Source organism: Aplidium turbinatum, chromosome 2, assembly GCF_918807975.1.
Source record: "Aplidium turbinatum chromosome 2, kaAplTurb1.1, whole genome shotgun sequence".
Lineage (NCBI taxonomy): Eukaryota > Metazoa > Chordata > Ascidiacea > Aplousobranchia > Polyclinidae > Aplidium > Aplidium turbinatum.
Genome location: NC_137473.1, coordinates 7817681 through 7839788, shown reverse-complemented (window position 1 = coordinate 7839788; position 22108 = coordinate 7817681). Strand labels below are relative to the sequence as shown.

Below are 22108 nucleotides of genomic sequence, written 5' to 3'. Positions count from 1 at the left end.
TTCAGTGGACCTTGTTAAAAGATTTATATATGCTAAACCATCACAGCACGCTTGGAACAGTGATACCTTTCCGAGTAAACGTTTTCATTGCTTGTTTTTGAAATACAACACACCAATACCATCCAGCGCTGCTGTGGAACGCATGTTTTCACTTCGAACAGTAGCGGCGCCACGGGGTGGACTGGGGTGGACATGTCCACCCCACTCCTATTTAGAGTCGATTTTGTAATTCATCGAGATCCGATGAGAAAACTTGGGGGGGTGTATGCGGGGGTTAGGGGAGCCTATAGTGACAGCGTCATAAATTAAATTCAACTTCTTACGTATGAATTACTATTAGCTTTGCAGCATTGACTTATACGAAAAAATGAAGAATCTTCATTGTTATCGCTCTGTTGTATTGATTGATGACTGTAGTTTAATTTTACCATTTTGAAGTGATGGCTTTTGTCACGTCACAGCTGAGACACAAGCTTTTGTGGTGTTTGCTAGTTTACCACGTTTTTTTGTTTGTTCCGTAATTGTGACGTAACAATCAAAATATAGAATTAATGGAAAGAGTCGATGACCACCCTCAGAAGCCAAAATCTTAAATCAGTAATCATTCATGAGTGAAGTTTAAGTGAAGGTCAATTTTATTTCGCTCGAAGAGGTATTTGGAATATTGCTGTCTTGTTATTTATCGAAATGTCTGAAAGGGATCCGGCGTCTGAAGTGATACACAGCGATAATCGCGAATTTGTTGTTAAATCTGGCCCGATTCAGCCCCTGATAGTTTTTCCGCAGTCGGAGCAGTGCAAAAAGAATTACCGATTTCAAAAGAAATGGTATTCAGAGTTTGGGTGGGTGGAGTACTCGACTTCGAAAGATGCTGCATTTTGTTTTATTTGCCGATGCTTTGGCACGCTTGGTAAGTTTATCGCTTTCTGATCGATATGCCATTGAGTTATCACAGTTATAGGCTACACTTACAGTAATGTTACAGTTTATGTAGCAGCATTCTTTTGCTTGAGTTTCAATTTATCGCTAGGCCAACCTTCCTACCTGACATTTAATAGAATAAACTAATGATAGGAAACTGTAAAGCATTATAATATCGGAATAGCGTATAAATGCATTTAGCATTTTAAAAGTCATGAAAGCGAAGCTGAAAAGTTTTATTTTAATCGTCGAAAAAATTTAAACCTTGTACATGTTAGCCTAATATGGTTTAATGTTGCTGTTATTATTCACATATAAAGTAGTAGTAGACCTAAGTGCGAATTCCCAAGTAAAAAAAAATAGAAGTTAAAAACAATTTGCCATTAGTTAAGCATAAGATCCTGGATTGCCATCAGTTAAGCAAAACTAACACTCTTGTATTGGCAGTTGGCTGTTCAGAAGACACATTTACAAAGACGGGTTTCAAAAACTGGAAAAATGCCTCCGGTGGAACTGGAAAATTTGCAAAACATGCAAAATCACGAATGCATTTGCTATCTTTGGAACGAATGCAAAACTTTAAGTCAGTGACGCCTGTTGATATCCAGTTAAATGAAGCAGCTCGCGAATTGAGGGGGAGACAAGAACGAGAAAGGTACGAAAATCGTCATATCGTGGAGATAATATTCGACGTTATACGCCATCTAGCGAAGCAGAATGTCGCCTTTCGTGGACATGACGAATCAAACTCATCTAAAAACAAGGGAAACTTTCTTGAAGAACTTCAGTTTCTGTCGAAATACCACATGCCTCTAAAAGAATGGATAGAAAAGCACCCTCAAAATGTGTCATACTTTTCTCATGTCAGCCAAAATGAAATGCTCAGTATTTGTAGCAATATTGTAACTGATGTTATCTGCAATCAAGTGCGTGCTGCCAAGTACTTTTCAATTGAATGCGATGAGGTGACATCACATAAAAATGCCTACATGTCTATTATAATACGTTATGTGGCAGATTTTCAAATACAAGAACGATGTTTGAAGCTTGTACAGATATCCAGTTTGACTGGAAAATCTTTAGCGGATGTCATTGTAAAAGTTTTGAGTGATGTTAAACTTCCTTTAAAAGACCTAATAGGCAAAGGTTTTGATGGGGCCGCCAACATGTCAGGCAAGGATGAAGGTGTACAGCAACACCTAGTTGCAGCGGGTGCCAAACTATCGGTATATTTTCATTGCTTTGCACACCGATTAAAGTGCAACTGCACGATGACATTGACCGCACTTTATCTGAAAGAGCATGTTTCAATCTATAAATACCAACCTCGCCCTTACTTTTTAAGGCTATATTTATCTCAATAAAAATTATCAAAAGTATGGTTTTCCACGCGCTTGTATTTTTGACCACGCTCCTGCAATGGCGGATTGCATTGCGCAACACGCGGATTATGACGTCAGTTGGAGTCAGTCAGATCGAAGCGACAATTGGTTTTGCAAGTCTTTTAGTTGTGTTTGACTTAGAGGAAAGAGGGTTTTTTCGCTGCTTCGATCTTGTTACACGTGCTTTTTATGTCAAGGCAGGTAGTATAGGCTGTTTGCAATCTCGAGTTTGAAAAAAATAAGCCAGGTCTGTTGACTTATCCATTGAAATTGTTGATTAAGGGACAGACCAAAGCTGTCATAGGCCATGCGAGGTACGGTACATCTTAACCAATCTTATGTGACATTCTTGTAAGCTTCAAGTCTTTCTTTCAAATATATAAAACTTTTAAAACAAAACATTTCTCTTGCAACTTCGTTTCTTAGATTATTGTAGTTCTGAGTCAAACATTTAAAATGGTGCCATTAAAGTTACATGATTTCTTGTTTATTTAGGATGCGTTAAAAAAATCCTACACAAACTGTTGTTGACAACTGATGAGGAAATGGAAGTTTTTCGCACTGCTTTCCGGACTATTAACACCCCCCCTGACATAACATCGGATTTTCACCAACCTGAAAGGAGTTCAATTCAGCGCAGTGCCTCTAATCGTCGCTTCAATGTGTGAATTTTCACATGTTGTGATAGAGTTCCTGCAAGCTGCACCGGTTTTAGGAATGTTACCGGAGAAAGATTACCGCATGGATGTGGCTGCAAACTGCAGAATATTAAATTTGCCACCACTTTTATTCGGCCATTTCGCTAGACTCTCTTAATTATTCTGCAGGTTAGGATTAAGTTTTAAGTACATAGTTTAGTGATTAAAATGGACAGTGATGGCTTTCTGGATTTTGATGAATGTTTCGATGGCGAAACTGCTCCGTATCTTTTTGAGCCGGAGTACTCCGACAGTGAGCTTGCACAACGAAAAGAACTTGAAAGAACACAATTGGCGGTAAGAAAATGATTATTTACTGGTAGGCTACCGTGAACTCGATAATGCTCGTGCATGCCAATGAGCTATATATAATTAATATCGTATATGAACTACACGCGTCCCAAGAAGTGACCTGGGTCATCAAGTCAGCAGCCTCATTAAAGAAGCTATAATAATGTCAACATACAGTGCATCGTATACAAGCAAGATTAACCAATTTTTGAAATACCAGTAGGCCCTATTGATGTTTTTTTATACATTGTTCAGGTTGATGCTGGAAGACGAGACTCTACGGAAAACCGCCTAACGATGGAGTGGTGTCGTTGTACCCGTTGTGTTGTGTTAGGTGCGGAGGAATGTGTTTGCTGCCACGAAATCGAGCAGTGTGTAAGGATGCTTAACGGAGGATGCATGGCGGAGAGCACCTCTTGCATCACTGTGTTGGACGACTTCCACGCAATGGTGAATCCAGCAGTCCTACAAACCTTCTTCAGGGTTGACAGGAAGAATTGGGAAAAAGATGGCAAGCCCAGAGGACGCGATGGAAAGTTGTCAAATGAGTGAGTTTACTTGAACTTCTTTACTGTTCAACAGCGTTTCAACTGGTTGCGTAATTGTTCCATTCATTATTAAACGACTTGCTGTTACCTCTCCCAGGCAATTCAGGCTGGTCGCCTATAGGCACGTGCTGGAGTGGCTGTTGGATGGAGAAGTTCTGGGCAAGTCCAACAGAGTCGTGCTGCCATCGTGCATTGTCTCTTTTATCCGCAGAAAGTATCCCAGCGACGATGGAGACTATGCTGGTTTCCGAAGACCAGTGTTAACATTTTAGTCTTTTTAAAACGAAATCCGGTTTATTTGCAACCGTTTGTTGGTTTATTTTTATTTTTCGATTTGGTGTTTTTTTGGTTTGGTTTGTTTTCGATTTGTGTGTCGTAATGCGATTTGTCATCAGTATTGTATGTTGGTTTATTCTTTTAGTTTATTTCTGCTTCAATTTGGTTTATTCTGGTCTTTTTTGTTTAGCTTCATGTGTTTGTAATGCGATTTGTCATTAGTATTGTGCAATATGTTGGTTTATTTTTTAGTTCATTTCTGCTTCAATTTGGTTTATTCTGGTGTTTTTTTTAGCTTCATCTAGATTATTTTTAAAGAACATAGATGTCAACACCGCCGAAGACAGTCCCAATGAATGCTAAAGCATTATCGCATGATAGTCGACTGTACTATGTCCTACAATACCGTACAATACAAAATATTTTCGATATAACCAAGTTTGGCTGTTGTAATTTACGAAACTAGCCTTCGGAGATAGGCTTCGCAAACCACTCCTGGCAGGCAGGCATGAACAACTAAATTTGTATAATGCTGGCTGAAAGATGCGCTTTCACTATAAATGCCTTATAAATTTGCGCATTCACTAGCAACCAAGCCTATCTCAGCTAGTTTGGTTTCCACTAAGCTCGACTCCAACTGACGTCATATCGCTAGGTGGCGTTGACGAGTTTACTACTTCCAGGTAGCGTGAGAGAGAAGCGCTACAGAGCGTGGGAAAAGGGTCGGTTTCTCGGCAGTGGGCCTCAATTGTAAGGAAGTGAGTTTTTCAACAGGTTCCGGATGTCTTGGCAATGGATTCTAGCCTATGTTAATTCGATCGTGCAGTTGCACTTTAAATCTTGTGCTTGAGCACAGTGTTGAAAACGTGGCGACAGTCAAAACAATTTTTGAAACAATTGGTGACATCTACCGCTTTATGGACTGTTCTCCCAAGAGACATTTTTTGTATAGGCTAAAGAGCATTTGAAAAAGGAAGGAATCACGTCTGGAAAAATTGCATTGCACTCGCTATCTGATACTAGATGGTCTGCACGTTCAGATAATCTGGATGTTATTATTAATGTATATCCAGCACTGCTGTCAATGTTTCAACAAATGTCAAACGAAGGTAATGGTGTAGCTACTGGTTTGTTGTTCCGCATTAAGCAGATTGAATTCGTTACTGCTAGTCTTATTCTTCAGAAATGCTTTTCGTTAAGTAAACATGCTTCAGATTATTTGCAAAGTGAAGAAATGGATCTCACCACTGGAGTCGCTGCTATCAACGACTTGACAAGAGCATTTGACTCACTGCGTTCAGAGGAAGAATTTAACAAGTTGGTTTTCAACTCATCGCTGTTTGCGGATCGAAATCAAATTACCAGTGAAACCACCACGCCGGCTAAGCGATGCCGCTACCTACCAAGCCATTTCCGAGATGGTCAAACATTATTGACAGGTTGCAACAGTCTTCCATGGAGTGAATCTGAATCCATTACAGAAAAGTTAAGAAGAGATTTTTTTTATCCTTTTCTTGACAGAATGCAAAATGAACTTAAAAAGCGTTACTCAGATCAAGCCTGTGAATTAATGTCAAATGCAGCTGCATTTTATCCCACGCACATGTCTCCATCAAATTTGCCTAAAGTTGAATATTTAGCCAAATTCTATAATTTCGATGAAAATCAGGTTGGGCAGCAATATCTTCTTTTTTTGAGGTCAGCTAATTGTCAAAAGTGGAAACTAGAATTTGAAAAGCACCAAAATGGATCGACCAAGACCCCGTGGTTGTGTTTGCCTTCACTTTTGAAATTGTTTGAACAAAACGATCTCAATCATTTGTACAGCGATTTGTTTCAAATTATTGCTATTGTTGCTACTTTGCCCGTGACTGTGGCATCTTGTGAACGTATCCACAGCAAAGTTAAGATAATAAACAATTATCTGCGAGCTGCCATGTCATCACAAAGACTTGAACATCTGGTGCAGATCAGCAGTGAGCGAGACATTGCCGATAACACTGATCTTCAAAAATTGGTGGAAGCTTTTAAACTGACCTGCGAGCGCAAAATAAAACTCTAATGAAGTGATTCTTAACCTATGGCTATAGGTAGGCTATTATTGGGTAATAGCGAGGCTTTTTGAAATTCTGTTTAAGGGGCCACCCAATAATTTTTTTTGAGGCCGCCTATCATTGCAGCAGCTCCATCACATGAAATAACGACATGCTTGCTAACATCAAGATCGTATAGTCGGCAGTTCTATGGACCGCAGAGGAAATGTATGGGAGCGTTTGGCCTCATAAAACGCCTTAAAACACTGGTTATAACCAGCGAAAACTGAATTTTGATATGTCACCAAGATTTTGGTAATTTTTGATACCTTCGTACTTTATAAAACTGATCATTTCCGTTTTATCTATTCCATTGTTCATAATTCAGAGTGCTTTCAATGGAAAACGAGCTTTCGCCCCCTTGCCATTTCTTTTGTTCATTTTTCAATAAATTTCACAACCGAGCTGCAATGAATCACATCGTAATCAGTAATATTAGTGACCATACTTTACGGTACTAGTATTACCTCGAAATATTTTTTCCACCCCACTTATTTTTGGCTGGCGCCGCCCCTGACTTCGAAAGGACATTATACGTCCCAAACGCAGAAGATTGTCGGACAAACATTTTGAAATCCTTGCGTTTCTACAAGGTAATAAGTTAACTAATAGGCTAAGCAGCCAATTTCAATACAGTCTCAAAACGTAATACCTGCTCTTTATTTTATAGCTATTGTCAGTCTAAACTTGGTTGAAATACTTCTGTTTTGTGAGACCCTGGCTAAAATAGCGCTAGAAATTCGCGCTGACGCCGTCAATTTCTTTAAGAGCTGACGCAATACTTTACGACGTGATTTTTTTAGGCAATTTGCGCTGACGCTGACGCCGTCAATTTATTTTATTGACGCGTACAACATTGAGCGTAGACCTAACGAATAAATTTTATTTACAACTTTTTGTTACATCAGTGGTACTTAGGCTACACAATATTTTTACTCTAAATTGTACTCGATTTCTCATTACAAATATTTTGTAACCTGTCGCTATTTAAAAAATAGCCTATATCATTATGTCAATGACACAAAACGTACGCCTATTGACAATGCAAATTCGATGAACGTTATCAAACGCCATGCCATTATGTTGCAACAAAAGGTTCTTTTGGGTTGCCTTCTCCAAGTTGAAGAATCATGATCAGACTTGGGTCTCTTTTTGTTGCCATGGTGAATTCTTCCACAGTTATGTGCTCATCTCCGTCTTTGTCCATCACATCGAAAATTCGCTTCGCTCTTTGGGACACGGTAAGGTTGTCGGGCATGGCCAGCAAAACGGTTTCTTCTCCGACAAGGTTGTAAATGGCCTGAGAGAAAGTTGTGCTTTAATTTGCAGCCAGATCGAAACTATAGGGCAGTGGTTCCCAAAGTGGGCGCCAGCGCCCCCCTGGGGGCGTTTGCGACCATGAAGGGGGCGCTGGCTATAAAGTGGGCGATTGGGGGGCGCTGAGGGTAAATCGGGCAGTTACAAGAAGAGGATTGCAAAGCATTGTTTGTCATGTTTCGCTTCAAAGTAATACAAAAGAAGACGGTGACTATAAGAGCTCTGTGGCAGATATTGTGGCATTTATGCTGGCAACGTCGCTTCGGAGCGCCTTACAAGTTAGTTGAGGTCGTAACGCATGACAATTTGAAGCACTGCGATGGCCGATGACGCAAATCCGATCTTACAATCCGAGAGTATTTTGATCTAGCGTTCGTCTTAATCTATCTTTGAACACTGTCATCAAAGCAGTGAATAAAATTAAAGCGCAAGCTCTAAATACACGCTTATTCAAACGATTGTGCAATGAGAATGATGAAGCTTTTGAGCGCTTAGGCTACTAGTCCACAGCAAAGTACGATGACTTTCCCAGAGAAATGGCGTTGCAGGAGTTTATTCACAGTTTGAAACTATCGTGGAATTTCTTCAGAGTCGTGACACTGGCCTCGCGAATGACGTCCTGGTTGTGAGAAATGATATCGCCTACTTGTCAGACATATTTTAATGAATTGAAATTATCCCTTTAGGGTAACGAAATAAGCTCGTTTTGTATCAGCGAAATTTAGCTAGACGAGAATTTTTCCAATTCTCAAGCTTGCAACAACTTGATACCAGTGACAAAGGCATATCTGATGTTGATTTAGAGACGTACAACAATCATCTTCAAGAAGTACACAAAGACATGGGAGTTCGATTCCAAGACGTAGTCCAGTTAGAAATCCCTGACAGGGTAATCGACCCATTTTGTGATATTTCCGAACATAAAATTCTTGAGGAGGAACTGATAACATTGCAAAGCGATTTTGCACTCAAACCGAAGTTCAATATCTCATATCAATCGTTCTAGCTACAGAACCAAATCAAATAGAAATACCCTCACGTGTGGAATCGGGTCAAAGTTTTTATCATTGCCTTTCACAGCTCTTACTTGGCGGAGCGTGTTTTCAGTGCCGTGACAACGTCTTGACATAGTTAGACGATGAGACTTAAGATTGCACCTATCCAAACTTGAACCCGATATCAAGAGGCTGATGGCATTGCACCAATCTCATTAGAGTTGGACTTTAAGTTGTGAAGAATGTAAAATAACTTTGGTTTTACTTTTTTTTGTCGAAGGGGGCGTTTGATACTCTGTTCGTTGTCCTTGGGGGCGCTATTAAAAAAAAGTTTGGGAAACACTGCTATAGGGGAACACAACTCCTGAACTTTTGATTTTGATTTAACAAATTGATGGAAAAAAAATTGTCCTTGACCTGAGAAAGCTTCGTTGAGCTTATTCCTGGCAGTTGCGCATACTTGTAGACTAAAGGCTTTAAACCAGGGGTCGCCAAACTTTTTTCTCTGAGGGCCGGATTGCTGCGAGATTAACAGCTGCGGGCCGGATGAAAATTGCGAAAAGATATACAACTATTTAAAATCTCCATTGACTTGAATTGAGCACAATAAATAACAAAGTCAGCGGTGGAATAACAAAGTTGTGATAAAAATCAATAGGTTGCTGGAAAAGTTATCCCCTGCTGTGATACACTACAGGGCATCGTGCTCTTGAAAAAACATTACATCTTTCCAAATTTAGCCTAGGCTGTCACCATTTGTGGTGGCCTAATGATAAACAGTAACGTCAGTCCTTTACAAAAGTTTGATAACTTTTTTCCTTAACAGTTTGTAGTGCAGCTGTTATCTCCACAGTACGTGGCGGGCCTGATAAATCAGTTCGCGGGCCGGTACCGGCCCGCGGGCCGTAGTTTGGTGACCCCTGCTTTAAACCACTGACGTAATCGCGGTTAACGAGGTTGACAGAGTGAAGTTTCGTATTGTTGAACTGTTGTTATCTGTGAGTAATTCAATCCACTTTTTGCTTTCCTTTTGTAAAAGGTTTTATTGATGATAAGTATTAAAGGCCTACTAAAGGAAATTTTCAAACGGAAATTAAGCATTAAAATGCGTAAACTGAACACTCAATACATTTTTAATAAAATTACCGAAAAAAAAAAAGGTTTTCAATGGCGCTGGCAAGGCCCAAAGTCCAATGTTTCCTTTATTTTTTATTTTTTTCAAAATGACCAAAAAGTGGAAACACTGCTCGAGAAAACGTTACAAAAGACGAGAGCTCCAGTTCCAGCAATATCAAAACTTCAAAAGTTCGGACGCGTTGCGTTTCAAGAAGTTTTGCAGTAAGTTATAGTTTTACACGTTTTTTAAGTTTCTAGGATATCTCGTTGAGCAATAGTAGCAATGTTACGAGAAAGGTGAGGTACCGTACGGTAGTATAAATGTAGTAGCATTGCTAAAAATTAAACGTCCATAAAATCAATATTGCATCATAGTTTGACTATTGTAGAAATAATATTGCATCATAGCAAATACTATGCCTGACTTTTGTGTTGTGCTTGGCTGTGGCCAAACACAGTAACGCAAAAAAGGAAATGGAATAAATTTGTCAACACCACAACTTGTCATTGGAGTGGACCAAAACCAGACCACAGAATTTGTAGCCTGCATTTTCAAGAAGCAGACTTCAAAAATTTTTTTCAATTCCAAATGAGACTTGCCAAAAGACTTGACTTGAAACCTGGTGCATGTCCATCAATCTTTCCTTCTCCACCAGAAACTAAGTGCAACAGCTGAAAGATCACATTTGACTTCTTCCTGGCGACCAGCTTATAGAAGACGCCAAGTTAATGAAGTAATGTTGATTTTATGGTTTATTGTATTTATTTAGAATTACAGTAGCCTATTAAGTTTTGATAACCTGTACGGTACCCCAGGGCCTAATTTACAACAAGGCCATTAACCTAGTGCAGTGGTTCCCAACCTGTGGGTCGCGACCCCAACTGGGGTCGCCTGACAATTTGCCTGGGGTCACCTGAGGCCTTCTGAAAAGTTTAGAATTTCATTAGTTTAGAAACTTTGCCACAAGAATTCCAAGATACAATGAAAAGCGTTGTAAGTGTCATGAATTTTGTAAAAGCTAGTGCTTTAAACACTAAACAGCCGCCAATTTTCAAAAGTTTGCAGTGAATTGGATACATCCAGTAATGTTCTGTTCATTTTATGCGGTGTGTGCCTGCATACATGTGCCTATAGCCTACCCAGGGCCGGATTTAGACCATGAGAGGCCCTAGGCTATTCCATTTGTGAGGCCCCTTCCTATTTTTGAGCTCAGAATTTCTCTCTAAACAACATCACATGTCATTGCTTAATGTTAAAAATATGAGTGCAATAAACTCTTCGTTCTTTTCATTTTCCACATTCATGAATGCAAATTTTTAATTAAAAGAATAAAAATTTAGTTAAGGCAGTTTTGCTTTTAATTTTAATTTCTTTAATCAAACACCCGTTTACAATAATTGTAAAGTTTATTTACCAGGACATAAGAAATAATTACAGCCATCAAACAGAGTAAGACTAGGCTACCAATTTTATTTTCTAGCTTTCGTCAAAGCAAAATTATGCAAAAGTTAATTAAAATTTATCTGTTTATGTTTGTCACTCTCAATGCACAGAATGCTCAGTGCGGACAACCTTTCTTGATACATTGTCAAATGTCGATCTCAATTTATTTTTGATGCTTTCGAGCCTTGAAAAAGATCTCTCCCTTGAGCAGTTAGTGACAATTAAGCTTAGAAACAGTCTTACTATTGCTTCCACATTAGGAAAGGCAGTGTTAATTTTTTCCTTGCACATAAATTTCATAAAGGTCTCCATGAGACAAGGAAATAGATTGCTCTTCTCTACTGTACCGGTAAGCCCTTGGTTTTGTGTTTTTCTCACGTACAAATGAAAATGTAGAAGTTCATTAGTAAGTTTCGGGTTAACATCTTCCGGATACGCTTCCTTTAAAAGTTTTAAACGTTGGTTGTCTATTTTCAGTTTTAGCCAAAACTCTGGTGTGGTGGGCTAAGGTCATCACTATCATGGAGAACATTGCACGCTTGAGGCAAAGCTCCCTATTCTTCTTGCAAATCATCTAAATCTTCTTCGTTAACAACAGAAGGAAGTTTGATGCTTCCACTCTCAAAATTAAAAAAAACACTAGATTCTCCAAGAAAACCACTAGATCTAGTGGAAAACCACTAGGAGTGGCAGCCCTGATGTCAACTACAGATACTGATTTTTGCAGAGAAGACTATGGTACTTTAACATAGAAGCTTCCAGCACAATGCGTATAATAATTGCCTTTATTATGATGCAAACGACGTAATAATGACTCTTTACAAGGTGGTTGAAACCAGTTGTGTATAGAATTTTCTACTCTGAAAAGCTTGATATACTCGTATATATACATTAGATAGGGTTTAAACTTGTCAAGTTTTTTAAAGAATTACAAACTTTGAAACCGAATTTTGAGGCCCCTGGACGTTGAGGCCCTAGGCTTCAGCCTGCCTAGCCTATTGGTAAATCCGGGCCTGAGCCTACCCTACACTGTGCTTTATAATTCCTGCGTAATATTTCAGATTGCAGTCTCAAGCACCATTGGATATGTATTTGTAAAACGCTCTGTCAAGAAAATTAAAAAATAATGTCAAGAAAATTTGTCAAGATTGGAACAATTCGGAAACAAAGCCGCGATTAGATTGTGACTATTTCTAGTGATGTGGATTTTTAGATCCACAATGATTTGTCAATGAACCGATTAAACATGTGGATTTGAATTTAGAATTATGAAAAAATCGATACTTTTTTTCACGTAGGCTAAGTTTGATTAAATAAGGCTTATAATTTAGCACCAAGACTTAATTTTTCATTTGCACTGATTGATGGTTTTCCTCTTCGTGCTTGACACGGCTATTAAATTATTTAGACATCATTAGGCATCCTATGATGGCAATTGAAAATTAATGTAAACCAGGGACTTCTACAAGTAGGCCTACAGCAGGGGTGGGCAACTTTTTTAACACAAGGGCCAGTTAGGAAAATGTAATGCTTACAGGAGGGCTGCACATCAAATAAACACTAATTCATATTTTCAGCAATGGAGTTTAGCCTATCTTATTGAAATTTTGTACAAGAATGCCATTCTCCTGCAGTGAATTCAATTCAAGCTGGATTTCTACAGGCGCAAAACTTATTTCACAGGTACAGGGGAGTGAAAAGACGGTCATATCACTTCTTAAGCTTCGAAATTGTGTAAATCGAGATGAAAATAGCCTTAATTCAAATAGCCTTATTTGGGTAAAAATAGCTGGAAGAAGATGAAGGGCCGCACAAAAAATGGAAAAGGGCCGCACTTTGCCCACCCCTGGCCTACAGGATAAGAAACTACCTTCTCAGAGTAGGATGCAATAAATGATAGTGTAGTCCAGTGGTTCCTAACCTGGGATCCGTGGACCCCTTGTGGGTCCGTGAGAAAGCATTTGGGGGTCCGTGACCTTGATAAATTTTGGAAAAAAAAAACGAAAAGCGATCTTTTTACTTTCATTTATCTCTTTAAATAAAAAAATGAGGTATCAACTCTTTTGAAAGCAAAAGGAAGTCCCCTCTCAAAATTGTTTGAGAATAAAAGTTTTCTATACGGCATGGCCTACTTAGCCGATATTTTCGGTCATGTTAACAATGTTAATCGTGACATTCAAGGACCAGGTGTGACAATAATTGATGCAGCTGTAAAACTGAAAGCGTTTTTTAGCCAAGTTGCCGGTTTGGAAACGCAGATTGATAGCAGGTAATTACGCTAACTTTCCAATGTTAGAAGATCTTATCTTGATGGATGAAACTCAATGAGAATGTACTCTTTTGATCTCTATAAGAGAAAAATTCTGCGCTCACTTGGAAACCCTGCAAATCTCATTTCAACGTTATTTTAATTTAGAACACCTGCCGAACGAAGTTCAAACATGGATTCGAAATCTTTTTTCTTTTTGATTTGAACAACATTAGCGATGACGATCTCAGTAAAGATGACCTAACTGATTTGAGATCAAAAGAGTTATTACTTATTGAATTTCATTCAAAAACTGTGGAAGAATTTTGGTGCTCACAACTGCAAACCTACCCATTCTTGGCAAAGCAAGCGATTATTGTTTTGTTACCATTCATAACCACTTACCTTTGCGAGGCAGGATTCTCAGCTCTTGTTACAATAAAAACTAAACATCAAAATCGCCTGGACGTTGAAGATGACATGCGTGTTGCATTGTCAAAAACTCAACCACAGTTCAGTCGTTTAGTTCAGGAAAGGCAACAACAACCCTCTCATTAAATTTGCTTACGTTGAAAAAGTTTCGGCATGGCACTTTGAGTCACCTTAATATTCAAATACTGCTGACATTTCTTCAACAATTCATTCATTTTCTTATTTGAGCAACTGTTTAACCTGATATTTGCCACAGGAGTCATAGTGGCAATGCAATATGACACAGTACAGTAATTGAGTAGCATATTACAATAGTCAATAATATGTTAATTTAGTTTCAGGCAAAATTTAGGTAGGGGTCCGCAGAATTAATAATTTGTCTAAAGGTGTCCGTGACAACAAAAAGGTTGGGAACCACTGGTGTAGTCAGTTTTTGTTTCAGCATAAAGGCCATTCTTTATTTGATCACCAGTAGCCTAAATTAAAATTTGCAAACACAAGATTCCAACAAAGATTACAATTTTAATTTATCATTAACATTGAAAAAAGAGCTGAAAATTATTTTTAAGATGTTTAAAGCAACTAGGCTACAACATGAGAAGTTTTAATTTTATCAAATAAGCTACGTAACTGTTGTTCACCATTCTCAGTTTATCTAAAGATAGCATTATTGGATGATTCAAGTAGTGAGCAATGTTGATCACATTTATGATTTTTTTTTAATTGTTATTTCTACAGGGATAATTGTTTTAAATTCATAAACACCAATACTTTGACTGGGTATATTTTTAATATCCTGGCTTCCACCTGATTGGTAAGTTGACGATGGATTCTCTTTAGAAATTGAGATAATACGCGTACAACAGTTGCTGCAAATTTTAGTCGAGGGTTGACTATAAAAATCATTGGCTGATTTTTAGCTACTTGATTAAAAATATATTTTTGTGTGAAAATTTGCAGAACATCTGGCAACGCTTTTGCTTAATACACCCTACTCTGAGATCCAAGATGGCGTAAGTTGCGCTTCACGATATGTTCTTGATTTTCCCTGGTGTAGACCAACATTTCAATATTTTTGTTTGGAGTTCAGGATTTTGGCTCTACCGTTTATAAAGAGAAGTTCAACGTCAAAAATGAACCAAAGACTTCCCCTGTCCAGCAACTGATTTGTCAGCTCAATACGCAATTCTAATTATATACTACTGGTCACAGCGGTAAACCATAATCTCTTCGTGGGAAAATTGTAACATAAGATTCCCGAATCCGTTCGTCTGTATGTAATGACCGAAAGAGAAACACTCTTCTGAAACGTCTATTCAAAATTGTATTTCTGTAAAATTAGCCCGCGGCTATCGAAAATGGGACGCAACACGGTACGCCACTAAAACCTGTCACTACAGAACAAACTACTTAGATAAAAGACGGAAAATTTGTCCAGCTAGCAAGCAATAAGCAAAACAGTTAAATTTGCGACTCACTTTCAAGCAACAATTTTACGAATGACGAAAATAATTTTCAATATCTCAAACTCACGTACGCAGTACTGTGACGTCATAACGAAAGACATTGTCACGCAATTCAAACCGGTGTTCAAAGGTAGTGATGCAATATTTCATCAGGTCTTACGACCGATGGTGCAATATTTGGACATTTTCTAGCAATTTTCATGACGTAAGATGCCAGCTAGGTTAAGTAGACCATAACGGTTTTATATGACGTTTGATTTGGTGAATAATTGTCGGGAACAACTACTTTTAGTTTGCCACCTTTCGCCTTTGTGATACAAATAGTAACTACTCTTGTGGACCAACCTGGATCATAAGCTTCATTTCCTCACGTGAAACCGATCCATCGTTGTCTGTGTCGTACATCCGAAACGCCCATCGAAGCTTTTCATCAAAGCTACCCCGAGATGTCACTGAAAGCGCGCACATGAATTCCCGAAAGTCGATGCTTCCGTTTTGATTGTCGTCAAAGCTCCTGTGAAACAGCATTCACATAGTAGCCAATAAACAAGGGAATATCCACTGCAAAAATTAAGCTGCCACTTCGTACAACCTCGACACCAATCCTAAACACGTTAATTGCGAGTAGAATATTGCACATGGCCTACCTCGAAGCTGAGGGTTTCCATGATCCTTTTTGTTAATGCACAAAAACTTAAGATGGGACCAAGTTCACATTTTAACTTTTGTAGTCAGTTAGATTCGGGTCTTGTTATCTATCAGTTACCCCTGCTGCTTTGGTAGAAAGTGTTGGAGCAATTAAATGATTCAGTTGTGAAGTTCTTGAATTCCAAGTTTTCAAAATGACAGATCAAAATGTTACCTAAGGTGAGTGCGAGCTAATTACTTTATTGATCCAGACAAATTAATTTAAAAGCCGATTGCTTCCGTTTCAAAAACCGCTAATCAATTAAATCAATTTCATTTATCAGAAGCAAGAACGCTGCAAGTGCAAGATCAAAATAAATGATAAATAGACACAGTTTGAGTTATCGTATGCAAGAATTATTTTTATAGCAAGCAGACACAATCAAAATGACCATTTTGTCTGGTAAAGTGAAAGTGAGTTCTATCCTTGATCCAAGCATCTGGGGACAAGACAAGGTTCTCACTATATACAGTAGCCTACTAAGCCATCGGCACTGATGAGTAGGGTGGCCAGTTTTTTCTCTCGGTGGCCTTTCCTTTAGCAATTTATGCCCACTCAATTTATTACGCCCTGGGTAGAGATGATTGTTTTTAGTAGTGTTTTTCAGCAACCAGCTTGAGCCGGGACTCGAACCAGGATTAATTGCATGATTGGAAAAAGAACGCCTTATCCGCTGCGCCTTCACAGATCTTACTGTAAATCAGATCGCCACGCGGTAGCCATATGACCTGACTTAGTAAAGATCTACATCAGACAAAATTACTGTCTGGGAGAATGGCTTAGTAAATTTCCTAAATATACTGAACTGAACTTCCTAGCAAACGATAAAAAAATGACAGGTAAAAGGTCAGCTATAAGAACATTATTAGCACCATGCCACAATTGATTTTCTTCGAACAAAGTTCAGACTTGAAAGGAGTGCTTTTCAATACCAGCTACTGATAAGCACTTGTCTTGCTAGAAGCAGGTATCGGCGGCTTCAAAGTAGCCTAATATTCAACAAACATTTTGAGCCATGAGTTTACTGCTTTTTAAATATCCCTGATTTACTGTTGGGCTACAAACCATTTCTTACACAAAGTTTTCGGTCTTTTTGACCTAATCTGAAATTGAACTTAGACCTACCATCATTAGAGCAGGAAGCACTAAGCACAATCACAAAGCTGATTTAGTTAGGGCCCGGCTTGAAAATTATCATTAACATGACTCTATTATCGAATAAGCTACTGTAAATTTAGTATCATATACTTACTTAAACGCTCTTTCAGCATAATCATTGGTTTGGTCAGTACGAAAAAACCCAGTACAGTAGCGTTTGAATTCGTCCAATGTCAAAACACCAGATGGGCAATCTCTGAGGAAGGATTTGTACCACGTTCTTATCTCATCCTCAGAAAACAAAGTGCTATTTACAATTTCAGTTAGTTCTTTTGGACTTAGCTTAGACTTGTGAGAACCCATCTAAAACATTTTTGTCAATTCTGCTAAAAAGTCAGCAATATTGCCTATCTTATATAAATTGTGGACTATGTAATTGCAGTAGACAATAAATAAGCCTAACGCTGTCTGACACCTTTTTGGGCGTCCGTGAAATGCTCTGTGCCATTGTACCGTAAAACTAAGATTAAAAAAAATGTTTACTTATAACTGTTGTCTAAAGTATTACAAGGATTGCAAGGTTTGTCATTGGCTTGGCATAATATTTCGCAGTTTTACAGAATTATGTTACTTGTAGGTCTAAGCAGATTTAGAGAATCAGTGCTTGATATCTAAGTTACAGTAAATACAGAATCAGATTGAATATCAATCTTGGTGCTGTCTGATTTTTTGTTTTCTTTTTTCCACCTAACCGAAGTTAATAATAGAGTTTTACGTCAAAGTTCTTGAATACAAATATATTAAACAAAAGCCACAGCCGTCCGGACGGCATCAAGCAGCGCAATAAACTGATCGAGAAACAAAGAGCGTTGCCTTGCCTAAGAGAAGGCGCCTTTCCCACACATAAAAGCGCTAATAAAAAATTAGCGATGCATGAGCAGAATCACTGATGCCAAGAGCCGACAAATAGTCCTCACTCTGCGCAAAAGGCAAAAGAGCCTCAGGAACAAAAATCAAGCAACTTTTCAAGCACATGTAGCTCCAAACACAGTAAAAATCACAAGACTTTACAACTTTTTATAGTTGAAAAAAAAACTTAATGTAACGCTACATAGTCTGAAATCTTTAAAGCAATGATTTCAAAGTTAATAATAGTAATAACAGTACGATAATATCATGATTTTATGTATTGTCGCTCTACTCTACAATATCAAAGGTTTTTTAGCGACAGGGCTCATTTTTTAAATCAAGTTTACGATGTCATCTTATAATTACCCTACTTAAGCTCACTGCATTAAAAGAACCCAATCGGTAACCTATTCTTTTAAAAGTCTTCGGTTTGACCCGACCTGGAATCGATGCTAGATCAACCAGCACTAGAGTCGAAGACGATACCATTCGGCCACTAAGCTGGTTGGTCTACAACAGGGGTCACCAAATGGCGGCCCACGGGCCGCATGCGGCCCGCCACGCTGTTATGTGCGGCCCGCGGAAGGTATCAGCGCACGAGTATAACCAAAAATACTTTTCTTGAGGAGTGAAACAGCATAAAGGCAAAAAATACTTTCCGGGAAGCATATTTTCGCTTTGCATACGATTCCACCGACCGACCAATCACATTGTAGTTCTAGGTGGGGGGTCGTTTGAAGTTATTCCAACGTGATGTCCAGCCACACTGTCCCAGTGGTTGATTAAAACGTCTGTTTTCGAATTTCGAAAATGTCTGAGAGCAAGGGGTTGCTTATTTTAAGTTTGTAAATGTCCTGTAAACACTAGTGTGCGTTTCACCGTTATTGTGTTTCACGAGCTGTGTTCCTATTATGCAAGTTTTTGTTGGCAAAATAGGCCGGTGTGCCAACTCAATTTATAATAATTGGAAAAATATTATATATAAATTTAAAGACTTTTTCTGGTATTATGAAAATATTTAGCTTAGTAGCCTACTGCAAAAATGTTGTTAATCAACAATTATTCTTGCCATGCTGATAAGCATCGCAAGTGACATTTGTCTAATAATCAAGGAAAGACGGTTTTATGGACTCTCACAAAAAGGATGAAAAACTAACTCATTGCTTTTTTGGAGGGAACACTGTTCATGAGTTACGATAGAAATGTTTTTTCGATGATTTTCACAAGCGTTTGTTTCATGGTGCCTGGTTTCTTTCTCCCTGTTATTGGAGCTTATTTTTCGCTGATATCTTTGCAGGTCACTATTGTTGCCTGTATTGCGATCTGTCAAACATTTCCATGTTTATTGAAACTGGTAATGGCAAAACATATTTTGTGAAGCGAAGTGACAACACCACTCTTGCTTGGCGATGAATATTCTGATGAAACCGCTCGCCTCGCTATAAGTGCGCAAAACAAGTGGCCTCGTTTATTAGGCAATGTTACAGAAGTCAAAAGTGTTGTCAAAGGAGCTTGGCCTGGCAGTAGCCTTGTTCGACTAATTTTGTTGCTGTGGTATTCTGAGATAAATATTAACAACATGTAGCCTAACGCTGGATACTGGGTACGAAATGCGTTCTTTTCTAGCACAAGAGTCAACCTACCTAAAATTTTATTAGTGCGGCCCACCACAGCTCTCCTAAGTGCCAAAGTGGCCCGCATGCAAAAAGGTTGGTGACCCCTGGTCTACAAGATGAGATCTCCGAACCCCCAAGGGATAGTTGAACAGTTAAGTGGGTCCGAGAATGCCTTGATGCCAGAAACAATCACCAAAAATTTAAGCACGGAAAGTTATCTGTTTGATATTATTTCATAAAGTTTTACTTGCTTAGGTTTACAGTTTACAAGTTGAGGAGTCCAAGAGCTTAAAAATTATTTGAAAGTGGTGGGTAACTAAGCCTACGATAATTGATTGATTGATTGATGTTTGGGATCACTACTCTAGATGCTCAACATACTGTAATAATGATAAGAAAATGATTAAATGGTATTGACTTCAAAAAGTATAGGCTAATAGTTGTATAGGCTTATTATACAGTACAGTAGGCTACAAAATGAGACTGCTCTGCAAGCATTTAATTAGGAAATATTTTATCGTGCTATTCTCGTAACTGCAGGCTGAGCTACCACAAGATGTAGAAACTTCTGTTCCTAAATTTCTTAGCGATACAGGACTACTATTCAGGTAGGCTACTCGATGAAATATGTTAATATAAGTTAAGTTAATAAATACGATATATATCATTTTGAACTAATTCAATCTCTACAGTTCATAGTCTACTAACCGCATTATTAGCCGACGCAGTTGCGTATCCAAGGTAGGGGCAATTGCTTCCCTGAAACACCGAAGTGTCGGAATAATGTAGCTATTGTCTTGTTTTGTTGAAGGCTAATTGTTGGAATCGCACTTGAGCCGATGTTTATGATATCTTTGACGTAACAATCACACCGTAGCGTACTGTTTAATTGCATCATATACTGTATATGCTTGTAAATTAGGCGATTGTATTTTATAGCATAGTTATCTTCTGTCTGCCTTGACTGTTTCAATGCATTTACTTAAATAAGTCTACGACGCACAGCAAAGAATAGTTTGTGAGCTCAACTGATCGAAAATCGATGCTAAAGTGTTTATCTGTACTGTTCTTGTAGCTGTGTGCTCTCTGGTCGCTTGATTGGGCAAGAAACACAAGGCCTACACAACTTGAATGTAAGATATTGGCGCTCACTTCATCACTAAGACAAGACATCAAATAACTCGAAGGGCAAAATCGATATCATGCTATTATTGTTTTCCTTAAAGATTGGCATTTGTGATCTCAGAATTTGACAACCATGAAAAGATTATCGTCAAGTATGAATTCAATTTCAAAAAACATTAGTAGGCTACGTTACTTCAGTTATAAAAATCGTGAAATGTAAAAATATGTTTTTCGTACTTATGCAAGTAGTCCCTATTAATTACAAGAACTGGCGCAATATAGTTAAACTATAGCCACAGGTCTTGACAGCATGCGAACTGGAGGCTTGACTGAAGGCCGATGTAATTTCAATTTTTAATTCTAAGCTAGATTTACTTCATATCCTTTTAAAAGGATAGTTTTGAGAATTCAAATTAACAAAGTGTGATCATTGAATCTAAAATTACTGCAAAACTTCTAATTTTACATTGTAGAAATGACATTTTCTTTTCATTAACATTGTTACCAGACGCTTTTTGGATTTCCAGCATAAGTGCAAAAATTAAGTCCACTATTTGTGACGATAACTAAAACACAAAAGTAACTCAAAATTATACAAAATACACCAAAGAGTAGGCCTATATGCATTAACTAATACTCAAACTATCAACTTATCCTAGCGGTTTTGGCTATCTAGCAGATCGGCTTTCAGCCAAATTTGAAGCTGCGCATTGTCATGGCTTATCTATCAAGATCGCCATAATCATAGTCTACATGAAAAAAGAGTATAAGTTTCATTTAAACACTATCCTTAGACAAATTTACTCTTTCTTACCAAACAAAAATATGTAGATGTATTTGTTTTTTTTCTTAACTTATATAAATATACAAAGTTTATTAAAAGTATTAATACTTGAATGAATGGTTGTTATTCGAACGGGGCAGAAAGTTTGTGGTCAGTGGAATGGAAGGATCTGAAACAATTTTGCTTGTTAAGCCATCAAGTATGGAGGCTAGCTATTTCGTTGGGAGGGGGATAGATTGGGCATCCAACAATGGTGTGATTTTTTGACAGTTCCTTCTCACCGTACTAGCACGCAGCAGCGGCGCCCATGTCAAAAAGTATCAAGCAAGCATTAACACAGGCATTTCTCGTTCTTAATCAGTTCTGTGATGCTCAATCCCATCTCTCAAAACTTAGATTCAAATGTGAGAGAAGAGGCTGGAGAGATGCCAGATAGAATGAATAAGCGGTAGGTTTGCAGTATGCCTTAAAAAAAGGGTAGGCTTATTGTTGTGACATTCAATTAGATTAGAATTAGATCAGCACATTGGATGAACAGGTGGGATGCCTGAGAGCGTTAGTAGATAGCCTATTGCTGTTGTGTTAGTCCTAGCAACAATGCGCATTGTCTCCTGCAAATGTCTAACTTGTTGATATGTTTGCTAAGACATCGCAGTCCAGA

At 38.3% G+C, this 22108-nt stretch overlaps 2 protein-coding genes across 2 annotated transcripts; one reads left to right on the top strand and one right to left on the bottom strand.

Moving 5' to 3' along the window:
* Positions 1-687: 687 nt before the first annotated feature.
* Positions 688-2971, top strand: LOC145788285 (zinc finger MYM-type protein 1-like). Its single transcript, XM_082600066.1, has 3 exons — positions 688-910; positions 1369-2094; positions 2799-2971. Exons 1-3 carry the CDS (start codon positions 688-690, stop codon positions 2969-2971), a joined length of 1122 nt encoding a protein of 373 aa, XP_082456192.1.
* A 4190-nt stretch (positions 2972-7161) lies between these two features.
* Positions 7162-17376, bottom strand: LOC145785900 (hippocalcin-like protein 4). The gene is made up of 3 exons (XM_082597600.1): positions 17168-17376; positions 15573-15741; positions 7162-7509 (listed from the first exon to the last, which is right to left on the bottom strand). Exons 1-3 carry the CDS (start codon positions 17374-17376, stop codon positions 7288-7290), a joined length of 600 nt encoding a protein of 199 aa, XP_082453726.1. The 3' UTR covers positions 7162-7287.
* Between the last annotated feature and the right edge of the window lie 4732 nt (positions 17377-22108).

What these genes read in the sequence shown, in the direction of transcription:
- LOC145788285 (XM_082600066.1), top strand. Translation starts at nt 688, where the DNA reads ATGTCTGAAAGGGATCCGGCGTCTGAAGTGATACACAGCGATAATCGC. An exon ending in CCGATGCTTTGGCACGCTTG is followed by an intron (nt 911 to 1,368) that starts GTAAGTTTATCG and finishes TTGTATTGGCAG; the next exon opens with TTGGCTGTTCAGAAGACACA. An exon ending in TGGGGCCGCCAACATGTCAG is followed by an intron (nt 2,095 to 2,798) that starts GCAAGGATGAAG and finishes TTGTTTATTTAG; the next exon opens with GATGCGTTAAAAAAATCCTA.
- LOC145785900 (XM_082597600.1), bottom strand. Translation starts at nt 17,376, where the DNA reads ATGGGTTCTCACAAGTCTAAGCTAAGTCCAAAAGAACTAACTGAAATT. An exon ending in TATGCTGAAAGAGCGTTTAA is followed by an intron (nt 15,742 to 17,167) that starts GTAAGTATATGA and finishes GCTGTTTCACAG; the next exon opens with GAGCTTTGACGACAATCAAA. An exon ending in AAATGAAGCTTATGATCCAG is followed by an intron (nt 7,510 to 15,572) that starts GTTGGTCCACAA and finishes ACTTTCTCTCAG; the next exon opens with GCCATTTACAACCTTGTCGG.